Genomic DNA, 17,945 nt, shown 5'->3' with positions numbered 1-17,945 from the left:
TGCAGGACCCGGCGGTATGGACTCAGTGGACTAGCGCACGGTTATGTTTGCCGACGAGGTCATTAGGATAACCACCAGTGTAGCGAGGATAGACCTACCGCTATCAAAGCAAGCAACCTTTGGAAATGAAGAGTCGAGTTCGACTCCGTGGCGAGCGATCTTGTTGAGCGACTATTACCCAGGTATGTGGTAACATACATTGACTACATATGCAATGGCCTGCTTTGAAACTGGAAGTGCATTACATGTATGCAACAGTGTACACACCGGTAGGAATGGTTAAACCTGGACGGACTTCGGCTGCCGAAACAGGTGTGTGCAACTATACGCTCCTTTGAAGAATGCTTGGTAGTTGTCAGAATCGACAATAAACGGCCGAGTCGAGTTTGTCTTTCTAGTCTACCTACCTACCTACAGACCCCGCTTCCGAAACTTCTATCCCCGGATTTCGAAGCGACTAATCTCTATTTTGGTGCTGATACTGAGACATCGGATTTGATTAGCTCATTGTATTCAACTGCTGTCTTGCCCAGTCTCCGAGACATGGACAGACAGATCATAATGAGTCGGGAGGAAAGAGGCGGCAGAGTGAAGCAACTGCCAAGAAGGCACGAGGAGAACTTTGAAGAAAGAGAAATGAAAGGAAAGAGATGGGTATGACCATCTAGATATGTAGGTACTCTGCCCCTGAGGCAAGGAGGGGTGGGAGGAGGGGAAGACGAGGAAACGCTTGAAGGGTACGACAGACAGCTGGTGCTTGTGAAGCTATCCAAGGTGGTGAGGGCAGTTCCTATTCTGGGTATTTATACCTCACACAGGTGTGACTGACACGGTCGAGGCCGGCCAAACTTCAGCCAGGCGTAACAGCTACCGGTTACCTACCCCATCTTGGACGAAACCTGTTTATTTGTTGGGGGTTGGCGGGCTTGATCTGGCGAGGGGTGTCGCAGCCGTTGGGTGTGATGGGGTGCTTCGGACGGGTAGGCACATTGCCGACGTCTGGCGCCGCGTCTCTGTACGTCACTTTTTCTTTTCTTTTGGATACCTAAGATAGGTACATGGAGATTAGATACTGCGTTCGAAGTACATGTATATTTCGACGAATCATGGGGAGCCTGGACCTTGGATTAGCAGAGCACAACTGATTTCCCTTTAGGGGCATTTCTTAGGTCAGATGGCCAATAGGATCGTTAGTTGAAGGTGTTGGATATGACAGGCCTGAGAGATGATAGGAATATGCCTACTTACCTACATATGTAGTGTCACTAATAGCATACATAGGTAAGTTTAATGTTGTTCATCCTGCCTGTACCTAGTCTTTCTTTGTAGTCATATATTGATAGGTACCTATATACACAGTAGCAATATGCTATATACCAAGTGTTGTAAATAGCGTCAATGGATCCCACAATTCAGGGGTTGCCTAAGGGGTTAAGGGGTTAAGGCACCAACCGAGCGAGCACCTTCCTTGACATGCTTTTTGAAGGGTCAACCGCTCTTTCTCATATATGTGTCTGCCTTGCCTACCGAAGGATGTACCTACCTCACCTTCGTTAACGCTAGCGACTACATCTTCACTCCTCAGGTTCGAATAACTTGGGCAAGTACCGCTGTTGACCTACAACATACATAGGCACATCGTACCTTCCTCGACGTCTTGGTTACTTCTCCCCATGTCCCCATACCCTATTTACTAAATCAGCACCGCCGAACTCTTTTATTATTTTTTCTTCTTCCTTTCCTACACACCCACCTTCTTCCTTCTTTTATTTCTTTTTTTTTTCCTTCACCATAGTACACAGTTTCTGGTTACTCAGTAATCTCTGTACTAGTCACCTACCATCTGCCGCCTACAAGCACAACACTTATTGTTGTGCTCTCGTCGCCCACCTTTCGTGTCCTGTTTCCTCTCAATTACAACCACGACCTTCAATTCTTTAATCACCTTGTTCCCCGTTCAACTGGGCGCAACGTTTAACACCCAGTACGTCGAACAAACATAATCCTCGTCATTCATCAACGCCTTGACTAATAATCTAGTCAGCGTTCCTTATCACACTTTCACCAAAGCATACCTTGAATTTTATTCAGTTTGTTTTGATCGGTCAACATGTCGCCCATCCCGGATAACGACGATGACAACCATTATGATGCAGGCGCTCCTCTCGATGGAGGTGCTAGCCCTGCCATCCTAGCTGGTGATGACCAGCACCTTGCCCCATCCGGTCTTGAGATCGGTATTATCACCGGTTCTGTCATTTTGGTCATCCTGTCGGTTATCGTTGTTTTCGTCTGGCGTACTCGCAAGAGCCGGAACGCTAAGGTCGCCGACTCGGCCTCCTCTGCTACCGCCACTGCTGCCAACGAAGAGATTGAGTCTCGAGTTACTGGCACTCGCGGAGTTTTCGAGCCTACTCCTCCTCCCAAGGATGAGATGGCCACTACTGTTAAGAATGACGACTTGTCATCATTTGAGCATTCCGCTCCTCCCTCTTCCGAGCGTCCCGCTTGGAACCAGTGGACCGCACTCCGCCGTGGCGACAAGCGCGAGTTTGGTAAGTTCTTCATTCATGCAATACTTTCTTCCCTTTTATCATTTGCATATGCTAATTAATTGATTCTTGTTATAGTCGAAGAGCACGAGATAGCGACTCGTACTTAGGCAATTCTATGTGCTTCTTCGCCCGCAATAAGGAACCGACATCGCTATTGCTCTCATGGTCCAATGTCTATCCTCTCTTTGCTTTGAGTTATAATGCATCTCTATATTTATAACCTTACTCAACAACTCACTGCAAGGATGATTATATTATTATTGACGGATGGATCATGGGAATACAAGATTGACGACGACACTTTGAAGGGACTTCGCGAAGGTTCTGATACTCTCCCCCCTCTTGTAATGGGGACTATACATTCTTAGCATTAATCTTTTGGTCGTTAGGGCTGGCATGGAGAATGATTCTCAGAATGTTTTTCTCATTTCCCCTTGCCTATAGGGATGAGTTAAGAAGAATGTTTGAAGGGTATCTGTGTGATGGATGCAATCGAGGGGCTTCAATGTTCTTTGTTCTTTGTATCGGTTTACGAAACGAGATCTCTAATGATACCCCAGTTCATATGTACTGAACTGTTGGTGATTCCAGATTGTATTTCGAGATTGTGTTTCTAGATTGTGAATACGAATCCTGCCACTCCACGTTTAACTGCTTCTTGACTCTCGTAATTATTAGCTCTCGTGACTCTTGACACCCGTAATTCTTGACTACCGTGATAAACATGAATGGTAAGCTATCTTCAGCTGCTTCTCTAACATATCTACTTGGATAAATAGGTAGGTAAGCCATTGTATTGTTCCTCGTGCCGCCTTCAATGTGATCACCTCTTGCTATCTTTCTTGTCCTACGATACACGTCCCAATGAAGGATGTTAACGTAGTCACAAGCAAGCAAACCTTTGCGTCACTCATTACATAAATACCATCTGAAGCATATGTATAGGTATTAACGTACGCCCCGGTGTCTCTGAGAGTTGTGCTCGGCGGACAGTGATTTCCTTTGCCAGATGACACCATCTCGCCGGTTAACGCCAATGGATTTACGCCAAATATCAACTACAGTTAAGTATCATGCCACTATTTACGATAATATAGAAAGAAAAATACATAGAAATGGTAATCAGGTCGTGCTTAGAGTAGAGTATATCGTGAATACATTCAACTAGACGTACATCTTCCCTTTAAACAGCAATCATTGAGTGTCGGATAGCCAGCCGCGTCACGCTCTTCCTCGCGTTCGCCACCAGCATTGCCCACCGGTTCTTCCTAGCCTAGGTTAGGTAGAACTAGATCTGTAGCTATGAGGCTTTCCCGCGCAAGCTTCTTGGGTATCTAGGTACTAGAAAACTCCGTAGTACGAGCCACGATACAGTTCATCGTCGGAGCCTACACATGAGGGTGAATTGAGGGCTCCTTCTACTCGTTCCCGGTGGCTATAGGTATCTGGTAGTCGTCCAGCGGGTTAGGGACAGCTTCGGCTGCCGATACGACACAGGTCCGAGAACGAGAAGATACACGTTAGGTAGCGGGCTTAGAGCTTATGGGTATATTGATCTACAGAGTTGCCAATTAGGAGTTGAAGCATACGGCATACTAGGTAGTAAAACAGGTGGGCGGCTGTTGCTACGTGTTATGGGCGTTACTGTCTACTGAGCACAGCTCATCTCTTACGCGTATTGCTGATACCAATACGATTCTTGATCTAATATCTCCTGTCTACTACCTATCTACCTTTCCCCCTGGGATTGCCGGTTTGCCACTCTCGTCTAACTAGCAAATAGAGGCCCTTTATTTGCCTTCCTCACCTATGCCAGAGGCGAGGATTTTTGCTACCTACCTACCTGATCTACGTGATTGTTGTGTGGGAGGGGGTGGGGCTGTTTACGCGTTCGTTTGTTTACCTTGAAGATTTTTTTATTTGTGTATTTGTGCTGTCGATGGAGGGGAGAGGGCCTCGGTTAGGGCTAGGTATATATAGGCCACCGACCTAAATACCTATTCTAATACTTGCTGTCCCTGCTATAGGTGGTTTTTGAGGTATACTTAGGCGGTTCAAAAATATTTTGTGCGTTGTGTGTCAGGAGGCGTGCCTGAGGCCTCTGCGGTAGGGTGCGTGAGGGTGCTGTCGAAGGAGGGGAGGGGGGGGGGGGGGTTCGGTTAGGGTTATATATATATATAGGCCACCGTCTTCTAGCTACCTAGGCACCTATTTTAATGCTTGCTGTCCTTGCTATAGGGGGTTTTGAGGTATGCTTAGGCGGTTCACAATCTTTTGTGCGCTGTGTGTCAGGAGGCGTGCCTGAGGCCTCTGCGGTAGGGTGAAGACTCAGGCAGCCACCATTATATGGTATCCCGTAAGGCATCAGGGGAAAATTCTCAGCATGTACCAACGTACCGATGAGTATATAAACTCAGCTCGCCGGAGGTTTTTTTTATTTTCTTTTCCTTCTTCCCAATTTTCCCCAGAGCCCAAATCTCAATATTCACAATATTCATAATATTGTACATCACCTACTGGGCAACGCAACGCCTAGTAGGTGATGACAATACACCCTCTCCTTCTTCATACTTGAACAAAAATATTATAAATAAATCGAAACCATTATAACGACAATAATTTTCCTAAGCTCACGCGTTCTTCGGGACGCGTGAGCGACCTGTCATGAAGAAAGACTTCTGTCAGATTTCACCGCCACCTACACCAAGGAGTCAATGATTGATCTTTCATTCATTCTCCTCTAGTTTATGTCAGTATATCTGAAAACTTCTTTACTTCTGGGTTCATGGTATCTACCTATTCATCGTGAGTCTATCAATCAATATTACTTCCAATAACACAGCGGTTCACTAACAAGAGATAAATTAACTAGACGCCATTCAACCTTTTCAACATTGGATATTCATATCCTTTGAGAAATATGTGGCTTGCGAGTCCAGCACAAAACCAGACACCACTCGTCTGTTTTCAAGGCCCTCACTTTAACCCCATGCCAATCGCAACACACAAAAGCGACGCCGCTTGTTGCGATTGGCGGGTATGCCCTATACATTCTCGACATGGCAGACTTTGAGGAAGCCTAAGGACAACGGCATTCCTTACCTGAGGGGCGGGAGACACCTTGCCCATGGCGCAGCGATGGCCTTCAACACCAATCAGGTTTCGAACAAGAAGTGTTTATAAGGCTGAGCCTCAGAATCATAAAGCCAAGCGACTAGGAGGGAGAACTCCGATGTGCCACTGCGGTGTGGCCTTTGGTGTTTGATCTTCACTTCCGATACAACGAGCCTCTGAACCTGACTGCGGTAACTGGCGGCTAAGGAGAGGGAAAGGATGCCGATTGTACCAAGAAGGGTTATACACGATGACTCCATTCGGATAAGAGGTCAGGCGAGCAAGACAACAAAATACGGCTTCCGTTTGCCTAGGCCAAGCGTGATGAAAACCTACTTACCCGAACACTGCCGTCTTGGTGGAGCAATCAATCACAAACCTTCAAACGCGCCGTCGTCGTGAATCCTTTCACGCACGCCCTTCATCTTCTGTCCCGTGTTCCCAAGGTACATCACACCCGCCGACTCCTCGACCTTCACCCGAGTCCTTAGGACGTTGCCATGCCGTTCTTTGCCCACGTCAAAGAAGCGCGTCCTAAGTTGTACATACCCCCACGTCCCAGTGGGGCTCTGCCCTCTCGAAGACGACATATCAATTCTCTCAACCTGATATGTCCAATACTTGACACGTCGTCAAACCAGTCGCACCTGAGCTCCATTGAGACAACAACAACCCACGGTGTCTTCCAACTACAGTCTATTATTACTTCCTCCGGGGAGGGACCAATGATGGAGCAGCAGATAAAGGCCGGGTGTTGCGTGGGAATCTCTACCACATCTTATTTCCCTTGTTTCTTTCCACCTTCGCTCTCGCCTCCACCATCCCATTTCCGCGTCACAATCCGTCGGCTATGCAAACATACATCATGGCTTCACAGGAGGGAAACGACCGCAGCAAGAGCTTCCAGACTTCGTGAAGAAGCTGCTTGATTCGCCGGCGGTTTTGGGTGCTAGCAAATATGCTACGACAATATCAACGGCAACCTGTTCTTTTCCTTCCCTTCATGTCCCATTCTTGGCGCGTTGCAAAATGCCCTTCATTGATACCCCCCACCCCCCTCCTTCCCTCCCCGTGGGGCTTTGGCCCTGGGAGGAATGACAAGAACGACGATCATGACGAAACATCGTCGTTCTTGTCTTGTCCTCTTTTCTCCTCCAAGCCGGGTACCTGACGCTTTTGCAAAGGCCAACCATCCAATACGGAACTGCAACTCCAAGTACACCGCGTCTTCTCCTTGCGTCCTGCTTTACGTTACCAGATCCACATGTGGTGGAGCTTAGAAGCAGGACGCAGGAGAGGAGGATGGCGGGGATCTCTACCCTATGAGAGCATCGCGCTGGAGGGTTTGGACAATAGGAAAGACGACAAACCGAGCACTTATATATGCCAAATTTTCTTTTCCTCCCGTCGACATCAGCCACTTGATGTTTTGCAAAAAGCCATACACCTGGATTCCCGCCCCCCCCCCCCTCCCCGTGGGGCTTCGCCCTGACCAGGAAGGTACAACGAGGATACTGACGAGATATCGTCGTTCTTCTCTTCTTTTCCCTTATATCCCACATTCGGTGACTTACACGTCCGCCAAAGCGGCGCTTCGGGACAAGAACAACAACGCAGCGTCTTCTCTTTGTCTACTATCCTGGGTTTCTTATAACCACAGACATGGTGGGACAGAGGCCGGCAAGAAAGCAGAGAGATAAAATATGTTTTGCGGGATCTCTACCTGCTATTTCGCCGGAGGTTGTGTGCTAGTACGCCTTTTCCTTCTCCTCTATATCTATATATTACCTCAGGCCTTAAAGAATGCCATGACGCTGGCTTCCCTCCCTCCATCCCTCCACGTGGGGCTTTGCCCTTGGGAGGGAGGCACGATGACAATAGCAACAATGACAACTTCATCATCGTTCTTGTCCTCTCCTCTCCTCTTCTCTCCTCTTCTCTCCTCTTCTCTCCTCTTCTCTCCTCCACGCCCCGAACCTGACGCTCTGCCAAAAAAAAAACCCCCCCAGTCAACCATTTGTACCTAAATGGCACTGCAGAAGCAACGACAAACCGTCGTCTGCTTGCTCGAGCGGTCTCGTAATGAAGGGCCCAGCTCAAGGGGGATGAGAAGAAGGACATGAATGCCTCTGTTGTTGTTGTTGTCAAACGCCACCGGCAGCTTCCTCTCGCGAGAAGTGATACCTAGAGAGTACCTAGGCCATACCTGCGGAGCCGACACCCACGCCGACCACGAAAGGTCTGGGAGATGAGCTGTCCGCTATGGATCTCGCACATCCGAGGAGAGATCTTCGAGAGTTTGACCAGATGACCGCCGCGCTACTACACCCCGTGCACGGCAAATTGACTTCTTACATGCCGAGTTGGGGACGCCGCAGGTCGCTCTACCGTCGACTGGTCCGGGTTCCCTGCAACGAACAAATGCAGGGGAAAGCATCATTCGAAGTGGCCGCTAAACGCTTCTCAGCCATCACAGCCCACGCGGAGCTATTTACTAGCCGCCTAGACCTCTACTTAGACGAGCTCATTGAGCTCCTGGGGGACGCGAGCCGACCAGGCAGCAACGACGACCAATGAAAACGACGATGATGTTGCGTGGGGAGGGAATTAACAATGGTCTACATGACCGTCTTGCCGGAGACTAAGGAGGGGCAGAACCTACTACGTGGGTGCTGTCTGGCCTCTACAACCATGGCCAGACTCACCAGACTCTTTCCTGTGCAAATGCCAGTTTTGCAACAATGGTGCGAGGCAAAAAAGTCCACGATGACGTCTTCCGTCTCCTTGCGTGGTATCTAAGTACCACTTCTCACTGGGTGGTAGAGATTGCAGACGACTACTCTATGTTTCGTTGCGCGGGTGTCTCTAATATTTCTGTCGTCTTGCTAGAGATTACAAAGGCCACGACACACTACGCATGGTCCTTTATACCCCTCGTTAACATGAGCCAGGCCACGCTTGTGAAAACGCACTTCGTCCAAAGCGGCAGTGCGCGCGATTAACAACAGTCACCGACACCTGCGAGTGCAATCTATCGGCTCACATCTATGTCGACCTAGACAGCGCAGGCAAGCCAATCACGAACCCACACACGAGCTGGACTCAAATATTTACCCACGACGGCTCGGCTCGTGTGGCTTGCCGGCGTTCTTGCAACGTCTTCTACTGGCCTGGGTCCCCTCCCCAAGTATCACTTCTCACTGGGTGGGACCTGGGCCGGTAGACGCAGTACTCCTGCGGCGTTGTGTGGGTGTCTCTGCCTACCTAACATCTCGTCGGAGACTAAGGAAATGGACTACATTTATGACCGGACCCACTCGACATTTTTGCCAAAAGCCGATCATCCAAGAATCGGTGGCCACCGCCACCGCCACAACATCACGCGGCGTCTTCTTCTCCTTACCTTCCACCTAGGCATAACTTCTCACGGGGGCGGACCCGAAGCAACACGAACCAGAACCAGAATGACTGTTGCGTGGGAGCCTCCGCCTACCTTACAGCTCGCCGGAGACCAAGGAAATGGATTACATCTACAACAGAAGCCCCTCAACAGTTTTTCCAAAAATGCAACCATCAAAAAATGGATGGCCGCCGCCACAACATCACGCGGCGTCGTCTCCTTGCCTTCCACCTAGGTTTCCGCCGCAGGTGCCTGAGGCTCACGGCCCCACTATGCCAGCCATATATTGGCACTCCGCCAGAGTAGTCAGGAATAAACCAAGCTTTCTTCCTTTCATCTTTCCTGCTTCATGGTGGCAACAATACCACTTTCTCACGGGGCAGGACCCAACGCAACATAAGCCAGAACCAGAATGATTGTTGCGTTGGCGTCTCTGCCCCCCTATCATCTCATCTCGCCTTCAACCAACTTTCCTACATTCTCCTGTATGTGTGTCCCTTTACAATGCTCGAACCCACCGACGCATCGTCAAAAGATAGGTGCCTAGTCACCCGAAACAGGGCACGCGACGGCAACAAGAAGAATAAGAAGAAGAAGAAGAAGAAGAAGATGCGGCGTCATTCAAATGGCCGACTATCTTCGATGCTCCACCACGCGGGGTGTGTAACCCAGAAGCGCGAAGATGTACAAAAATCCCGGATGGGGCGGTATCTGTCTGCTGCGTCGTCATCCCCACCTATAATCTCGCCGGAGACTTACCTATGGGAGGCTATATAGGGTACGTATGTAATGTACCTTTATACCCACCCAGGTAGGCAAGTCCTGGACAATGTCGACGCTTCGCCAAAACCCAGTCTACCCACCACGAAGGCTGTCCTCGAGAACTCTCCATCGTGCCACACCCAACCGTACTTTCAATCATTCTACAGGGGGTCTGGGATACAGAACGCACACCCCAACGATGCCGCTGCGCCGGGAACTCTACCAATGAGTTTTCCGTTGGAGACTTGCAAAGCTATGGAGACTACCTACCTATCTACACATATACCTCCAACAGCCATCCCAGGATGGCGCTCTCGGTGTTCTTCTGTTCCGGCCAGCCCCTCCTCCTCCGCCTCTTCGACATGGCTGCGAAGGCTACATGGGCCGACACACATATACGTCTTTGTCACAGCAAGTCCTCGATGTAGCAGACCTACTCCGCACCGGGCAGCCGCGCCACCCCATGGGGCGGGGTGCGTGGGCGACGACCACGACCACGGTACCTCACGAGGTGGCGGCCCGGTGGGATCAAGGACGCACACCCAAACGATGTTTGGTGCGCTGAGATCCCTACTACCGAACTTGCCGTTGAAGTCTTCCCTGTCCATGCGAGGCTATAGAGGGTACGTATGTACCTACGGTGTACGTCCGTCCGTCCACCCACAGAATAGAACAGCTACTCGCCGATCTGGGTGGCCCTTACTCGACAAACGACATACATCCAGCCCTCGACGCAGACGCTGCGATCGACGCCATTCGCCACCCAGGGGGTGGTGGGGGGTGCGTGGTAGCGATATACAGCCAGCTATACGGGGCGGGGGTGGGGCCGCCTGGGAGCCGAGGATGCGCAGGAACTTGACGTTCTTGCGCGGAGGGCCGCTGTCGAGAAGCACGTTGGGTGTGCGAGGCTATACGGGGTACAACAACACCTATGTATGTACCTCTAACAGCCCCTCCCAGGATGGCGTCTTCTCCACAACGCCGCGAAAGCTGCCCGCGGGTGGCTTTCGCGGCGTTGTGGATGACAGCATGCATCGTTTCTCGCAAACATTCCCTTCCCATATGGCTGGTCTCTTCTGCGCCGCCTTCGACAACGATAGACACACACACCTCCTCAGGGGGAATGTGCCTCCACAACGCCGCGAAAGCTGCCCGCGAGTGGCTTTCGCGGCGTTGTGGATGACAGCATGCATCGTTTCTCGCAAACATTCCCTTTCCATATGGCTGGTCTCTTCTGCGCCGCCTTCGACAACGATAGGCACACACACCTTCTCAGGGGGGTGTGGCTGGGTGGTGGACGGATGCCATTACTCATTAACGGGGTGGTGTCTGGTCCGGGTTCTGGATCTGCACGACCTGATGGTGTTTGTTGCGTTGCGCCGAGATCTCTACCTACCTAACATACATCTTGCTCGAGAACAGGATATGGAGTGTTATAGGGGGTACAGCATGTATGTACCTTTTATTACCCTCCTCCCCTGGGTGGTGGTGGTGCTGGTGACATACTCCTCATCCTCCAACAATGGGGGGGTGCGGCGGTCTTCAATAAGTACATCAATGATGCCGTCAACGACACCACCACCGACGCATGTTTTCTGGCCAAGTACACTCACAGAATCATGCGTCGCTGTGCTGGCTCGTCTCATAGGCAGTCGCTCTACTCTGCTATGGACGGCCAGCCAGCCAACCATCCGCAAATGGGCGGGGAAAGAAATCGAAGAGTTGGCAGATGCGGTGTGGGGCTGCACACAAACAGCCACACCCATGAGGGTGGCCGTTTGTGTCCCTGCTAATACTACGTATACTACATTACTCGTCTACTCGACCTATGCCAACAACCCATCCCAAATCCATGGGGAAAGAGTTCGAAGAACTAGCCGATGTGCTGTGGGCTGCACCCCCAGCCATCACTGTGTCGCTATCCATCATCACACATATTCAACGCGGGCAGTCTACTTACTACTCTGCCTTAGGGGATCTGGGATTCCAGATCCCCTGAAAGACGCGTCGTCTTGCTGGGGAGGTTATAGCGGTTATACCACTATGCGATGTACCTACTTAGGGCGTGCATCCATGTGTGGTGGTGAACTTCGACACACATCATGTGTCAGTGGGGGAGGGGAGAAGAAGGCCTCGACGATTTTAGGCCCTCTGTGTGGTCGTCTTTGTTCTAGCTAGTATTTTGTATGGTTTACTTGTCTACTCTGCGTTGATTAGTAGATCCCGGGTAGACCCTTGACACTTACTCTTCGAATGGTGGATGGATGGATGGATGGATGGATGGATGGATGGATGGATACTTAGATAGGATGCACCAAACCCTACACAAATTCATCACAATCATCACGATAGGTTTTAGTTTTTTGATATTCATATTCTATAATACCCAGTGATACTCTAACTATATGCATGCTGACTAAGCCTAGACCTGTAGCCATGTAAGTCAAGTAGGCAGAATGTAGATAGACGAATAGGTAGTGAATTCCTCGTGGATAAGTACAGTGCCTACTATACATATTCCCAGCTACGACTCGCTAGATACAATACACATAGGCAGTTGAGTTTTCAGTTTAGTTCCAGCCCTATCAGTCCCATTGTGTAAACCAACTCGCCTTACCTGCCTACATGCCTACCTAGTACCTATATAGCACCTATATAGTACTCAGCTATGTGTCGGTCCATCAAAGACAATACATGATACACAGTAACAGGAAATCCCGGAAACGCCGTACCTAGGTGACGCCCGCTCATTGGGAGCTACCCTGCCCTGCCGTAACCCGCCCGCTATACCCGCCTAACCCACGTGAGCATGACAACCCTACTGTAGTAAATTGAATTTCCAAATTTTGAGATAAATATCAAGAGCAAGGCGAAAGAAGCTTGAAAGAAAAGAAGGGGAAAGTACAAGAATCTGGGTTTGGCTCAGGGGTTCGACTTCCCTGGTAAATATCTGCTCCTCCAAGCGGCACTGATAGTTCCTCTAAGGCTACCCAAGGTACCGTCCTGCATCTTGCTGGCAAATACTTCTTCCATGGCCGACTGGGTTACCGAAGCGTCTGCGCCAGATCTTGTTAGCGAGGCCTTTAACCCTTTGCCATGGCGTGAAGGAAACATTGTGTGAGGAAGGAGGAGAAAAGGCCGTACCGTCCAGATCACTAAAGCTACTTCCCATACTTGGCGTCCCATCGCTATCGCGCGAGTACCCCTTCCCCTTGCCGCCAGAATTACGACCTGCAAGCTCCATGGTGCGACGAGGCGAGAGTGGGCCTGCGTTGGACCGGCCTTGATCTGATGAATTACCTTTGAACGGCATCACGGCGGAACTGTTCGATGAGTCGGAGGTATGGGATTGGTGAAACCGTTCCCTGCGCTTTGCGTAGTCGCGCACAGATGGATTGCCGCGGAGTGTTGCGCTGAGATCGTGTGGTCCAGTGCCACTGCTTGAACCATCTGACTGTGTCTGGGTCCTATGGAGCAAAAAGGCAGGCTCGGGGTCTTCATCGTCATCGTCATCGGCGAAGGAGGATCGGCCATCATTATTGTTTTGCTGGAAGCGTGGTGGTCGTCGGATGATTCTGGACTGTGCGGGGCTGGACTCGGACGAAGAGGCTTCGGAGCTCGACTCGACTGGGCTCGAGGACGTCGGGTCCGGATCTGGATCATCAACGGAGGTGGCAATGGGAAGTGAGGATAGACGCTGTCGCGCCGCATCGATGTTAGGTTTTAAGGAGGCTTTTCCGCTAGGGCCTATATTGCGGGCGGTGTAGACGGTAGTATTGGCTGAAGAAGTGCGGGTTGTGACAGGTCTGGAGTTGCTCCTCAGCGGAGTGCCAGGTATGCTACCGTCGTTTCGAGGCAGCGGAGAGTCCTTCCGAATAGATAATGCGGATGGTGCTCGAGGTGGCCTTTCGCTAGACCCAGTACGTCGCATAGGCTCTGCTGAAAAGGGACCATCAGGGCCAGGCTGAGGCGACGGGGCTAATGAGCCCTTCGCGGCAGCGGCAGCCTTGCGCATCTGGGCTCGAACTTGGGATGCATGGCGCTCCGTAAGCCAGGCGACTTGCTGAAGGAGGAAGTCGACGGTGACACCGAAGCTGTCGGCGCTAATAGGGATGAGTTGGCTGGCACAGGTTGCATAGCAGGGGAATGAGAATTAGCACCTACATTTCATTCCCTGATATCTATTAGTTTAACCATTACACGACGCGTAGGTTATCACCATTTACATGGACACATTACAACTTACAGTCTATCTCTGTTCCAGAAAGACGAGATACGATGCTCCACAGAGCTTCGTCTTTAACAGAATCCCAATTCGCCTTGGATCCATATCAGTCAGCTCTTACTAAGAGGGGATTGGATTACGTACAGGAGGAGGATCAACGAAGTTGCCCCTAGGAAATGGAAGTCGGACGAAGACGGTATAAGTTGATTCTGGTGGTGATGGAGGAGACATGTTGTTGGTCAAGTCATAGCTAAGCTTAGGTAACCTAAGTAGCCTTGGTATTTATTGTTTACTTGTTGCCGTGAAAGATGTAAGTAGTACAATATCATGTAGAAATAGTGGGATAATATTGATTTTAATGAGTTGATAATTTAGTTGATGATTAGAAAGGAGAGGAGTGAAATATGCAGTACCAAGGACTAAGGCTGCAAGGTAATATTTTGGAAACAAGTAAAAGGTAAGGTTGTAAGTTGGAAGCTCGTGACAGCGATGGAACCGACCAGTCTCCCACTTTATGACTTCCAAGGTTTAAGGTTATCGTTTGAACTGGTGGGAGCTTTTATCGATACCGTAGGGCGTGGCTTATCCGGTCCGTCTAGCTCCGTAAGTGGCTTACTTGAGTAACTTGACTATGTACATATGGGGTCAGCTGTCACACTACTTATGCACGTACATAGTACCTACCTAGGTAGTTATGCAGCTAATCTCTAGTCTCTCCCCACCTGGGGTGTCTAGTCACTCTAGTGCCATACCAGATGTACTACGTACTAACGTTATGTAGTACCCAAGATAAGTAAACTGATTTTGTGAATGTGATTCAACCATTAAACTTATCCTTTCCCTTCTCTTCTCTTCCCTTTCCCCCTCCAAGATTCTATTTCCCACATATGTACAACCCCAACGCCAAGAAAACATGTCTTAGGACCTTATAAATCCAGATGTTCCTCCTGTTCCTCCTGTTTCTCATGTCTCTAAACTTGCAACCATCTTCTTTTTCCTTGGGAGGGTGCAATCATTCACTATATCTATAAATCACCCTCTCCCTGCGGCACAATGCCTGTAGCTCGTGATTCCATCCTCGTCATGTCATTGGCCTATCTACCAGATCCCTTTGCATATCGAGCCTACTTATGGTTGCTTTGGAAACGGGCCAGCCTGATGATCAGCAGGCCGTAGCTAGAGCCTCGAAAGGGGATATTGTAACCCTACCAGAGCTATGGGTTCATAAAAAGGGGAAAGTCCCCTCTGCCTATCCTGTTTCTATTATCAGATTGGTTATGGCCTCGTAGAGCTGCTACGGTTAGTCTTGAGCATGTCTCAGATCTTCATATGATATAGGAAGGTTTATCGAACATCATATCCATACCTAACCTAGGCCTGTATGTACGGTGGCATTAATATCGAGGCTCCATGCGTACAAAAGAAACACCACTTTATATACCTACCTACCTAACTATCTAATTTGACTACTCACTAGGTACTCAACTTGACGATCCCTACAAATGGAGGTGGGCTGCCCATGTCCATCGTAGACAAGCTTTATATACAAGTGTGAATTAACCGTTCATGTAGACTATACTAAAGCGTGCGTTTCCGAACTGGTCTCAGACCCCTATTCCCGGTGTCGAGCTCTCAGCCTCGGGGCTCCTAGCGCTAGCGGACCTCGGCACCATCGCCCAGCGAACAAGAATAGTAGGGGGCTCATCATGGCTTGATGCCCTGTTGCTTGCCCCGGGCTTGCACTACCAGCAGGCTGCCGACGCACTCGCTGGTCATAGCGAGTCTTACAATGCCGTCGAGCTATACGAAGGCAAGACGTCCACGTACAACATCACCAACACGGCCACCCACCAATATCTTGAACGGGTAGGATTGTCTGGTCAACGCGTCACCGTCGACGTCGGAACCATGCCAGAGCGAAACTACTACTTTCGCGGCAGCCAGCGGCCGGGACAACGCGCCACCATCTGGCGGGATCAGGGTGCAGATCTCGGATGGGTCTCCCACGTGCTGTACCTCGCAAGCCCAGTCCTCACACTTACCGCCTTCGTTTTCATGATTCTGCTGCGCGAGTGGTGGGGTCTCGCCTCCCTTTTAGCTCTCATGTTTTCCCGTGTCCTCAACATCTGGGTCATCAAGCAGCGCTCGAAGCCCCCCGAGACCCCACCGTCACCAACTCACGTCAGTAGCGTGCTGACCGAGTACCTCGTAGACTTAGGCCACGGCCGCTCTGTCACGTTGCGCGGGATGGCCGAGGACCTGCAGGCTATTACCACGACGCATTGGTTGAGCGCTAAGACGCATCTAGACGGGTATCTCGAGGCTGCTGCCAAATTGACCGTTTACATGGTCGCGGCTCTTAGCGGGAATATGTCGCAGGCTGGTTCTATCGTCTTCATGGTGCTGTTGCTTGTGACCGCGGGACTGCTGGGTCTCAGCAACGCCCATGCCAAGACGTTCCGCATGCATGGCCGCCTAGCCGCTCCGACGGTGGATCACCTCCCGCGCGGCCGTGGCGGTAGCAGGTCCGGCGCTTCGCTACCCTATCCAGATTCGAGCAAGGGGGGCAGCGTGTCATGGCCCGCGACAATGAGGCAGTCGAGTAGTGGCTTCACGGGCAGCGTGTCGTGGCCAGCAACGATGACGCAGCAGTCGAGTAGCGGGCTCACGGGCATGGAAGATTTCGCGGAACAGGGACAGATCGGTGGTGTGCTGAGGGATCGGTATCCGTTTGACGAGTCGATGGGTTATAACTGAGGGACAGTGTGGTCGGTAATCTGTTGCAACGTTAAAGGCAGGAGTTTGGTTTAGAAGGGGGATGGGGCGTTGGCGTGTATATCATCTTCCCAATGCTAATTTAATTACCTGGCACCTTGTTTAACTAGAGCTCTAAGACGGATATAAGTTGGAGTGACCAGATCTATGTATACCGCAGACAGAGAACACTTTTACTGCGCATTATGATACCTGATCTAGTGACCCAACAGTTACTAGCACGCGTATCGGTCAGAGGACTCGTAGATATCTGCCTAGGTAGGTACCTATATATCAATCATGCCAAGAAGATGAGAAGAAGCATAGTCTGAAGGAATGGCATCGCAAAGCCTCATTCTGTGTTGGTGGAGTACTCTGTCCTACAATTAACAAATACCCAAGCCAAACTATCGGATGCCCATCTGTCCAGTAACTGATTTGCGATACCACCCATAGAATACCTCCCCACAGAACTGGCACAGGGACGCCATGTTCTTTCTCTGTAAGCTTTATGCTGCGCATGCTCAGGCGATGTACCACCAAAGTGTCCTGCTGGCCATACTACCTAACCTAGTACCTCTCGTCTTGTATTACACGCTTGTATAGATGTGTCATGGACAGATGGGTAGGCAGATGGGCAGTGATTCACGAATTAGGGGCTTGTGAAGGCAGCCGTGAATGAGAAGGGCATTATTCGTTTGATATACCACCTGAGCACCTAGTAGGCAGGCACCTAACTGATGCTCGAGAAGTGATAATCTCCGCACCCAGCCTCATTCGCAAACTCAGACTCAGACTCAAACTCCTCGCCGTCAGGGAACTCATTTCACGAGTTAATGGTTTCCATTTGTGTCTCCGTTTGTTCCTTCCTCTTCCTCGTCCACTCCCCCAACGGCCGCGGCCGCGGCCACACCACCGTCATGCGGACCTGGTAAATGGACCTGTAAGGCCCAAGGCTCGACTGCAGGAAAGCCGCCGCACACGCGCTGCCGAGGGACTCGCGCAGGGGGTCTGCGGTCCTCCAGGGTCTGCGCGAAACCCAGGAGCCCGTGCATGGTCAGCCAGGGTGTCGGTTGGCTATGCAAAGGCTGGGGAGGGCGGGATTGTTGGTTGCGTGGGAGGTCGGCGCAGGCTG

At 50.6% G+C, this 17,945-nt stretch overlaps 5 protein-coding genes across 5 annotated transcripts; 4 read left to right on the top strand and 1 right to left on the bottom strand.

Moving 5' to 3' along the window:
* The first annotated feature begins 1,572 nt into the window (after positions 1-1,572).
* Positions 1,573-3,089, top strand: GGS25DRAFT_503840 (uncharacterized protein). Its single transcript, XM_049262093.1, has 2 exons — positions 1,573-2,555; positions 2,631-3,089. Exons 1-2 carry the CDS (start codon positions 2,111-2,113, stop codon positions 2,660-2,662), a joined length of 477 nt encoding a protein of 158 aa, XP_049113928.1. The 5' UTR covers positions 1,573-2,110; the 3' UTR covers positions 2,663-3,089.
* Positions 3,090-8,410: 5,321 nt separating this feature from the next.
* Positions 8,411-9,304, top strand: GGS25DRAFT_524653 (uncharacterized protein; the record flags this gene model as incomplete). The annotated part of the gene is made up of 2 exons (XM_049264647.1): positions 8,411-8,657; positions 8,733-9,304. 2 exons carry the CDS (start codon positions 8,411-8,413, stop codon positions 9,302-9,304), a joined length of 819 nt encoding a protein of 272 aa, XP_049113927.1.
* A 1,645-nt stretch (positions 9,305-10,949) lies between these two features.
* GGS25DRAFT_503835 (uncharacterized protein) lies at positions 10,950-12,129 on the top strand (the record flags this gene model as incomplete). Its single annotated transcript, XM_049262092.1, has 1 exon — positions 10,950-12,129. A coding segment is annotated over exon 1 (995 nt), but the record flags the coding sequence as incomplete, so codon positions are not given.
* An 87-nt stretch (positions 12,130-12,216) lies between these two features.
* Positions 12,217-14,871, bottom strand: GGS25DRAFT_503832 (uncharacterized protein). Its single transcript, XM_049262091.1, has 6 exons — positions 14,741-14,871; positions 14,201-14,685; positions 14,078-14,150; positions 13,996-14,005; positions 12,976-13,934; positions 12,217-12,887 (listed from the first exon to the last, which is right to left on the bottom strand). Exons 2-6 carry the CDS (start codon positions 14,285-14,287, stop codon positions 12,754-12,756), a joined length of 1,263 nt encoding a protein of 420 aa, XP_049113925.1. The 5' UTR covers positions 14,288-14,685; positions 14,741-14,871; the 3' UTR covers positions 12,217-12,753.
* Positions 14,872-15,212: 341 nt separating this feature from the next.
* On the top strand, positions 15,213-16,895 carry GGS25DRAFT_417490 (uncharacterized protein). Its single transcript, XM_049258535.1, has 3 exons — positions 15,213-15,355; positions 15,521-15,564; positions 15,629-16,895. The coding sequence occupies exons 2-3, from the start codon at positions 15,559-15,561 to the stop codon at positions 16,811-16,813; spliced, it is 1,191 nt and encodes a 396-aa protein (XP_049113924.1). The 5' UTR covers positions 15,213-15,355; positions 15,521-15,558; the 3' UTR covers positions 16,814-16,895.
* The last annotated feature ends 1,050 nt before the right edge of the window (positions 16,896-17,945 follow it).

The sequence above is a fragment of the Hypoxylon fragiforme genome (assembly GCF_022984875.1).
Source record: "Hypoxylon fragiforme strain CBS 206.31 chromosome Unknown GGS25scaffold_8, whole genome shotgun sequence".
In the NCBI taxonomy this organism is placed as follows: Eukaryota; Fungi; Ascomycota; class Sordariomycetes; order Xylariales; family Hypoxylaceae; genus Hypoxylon; species Hypoxylon fragiforme.
Note: the sequence above shows the minus strand (reverse complement) of the source record. Positions and strands in the feature narration are given on the sequence as shown.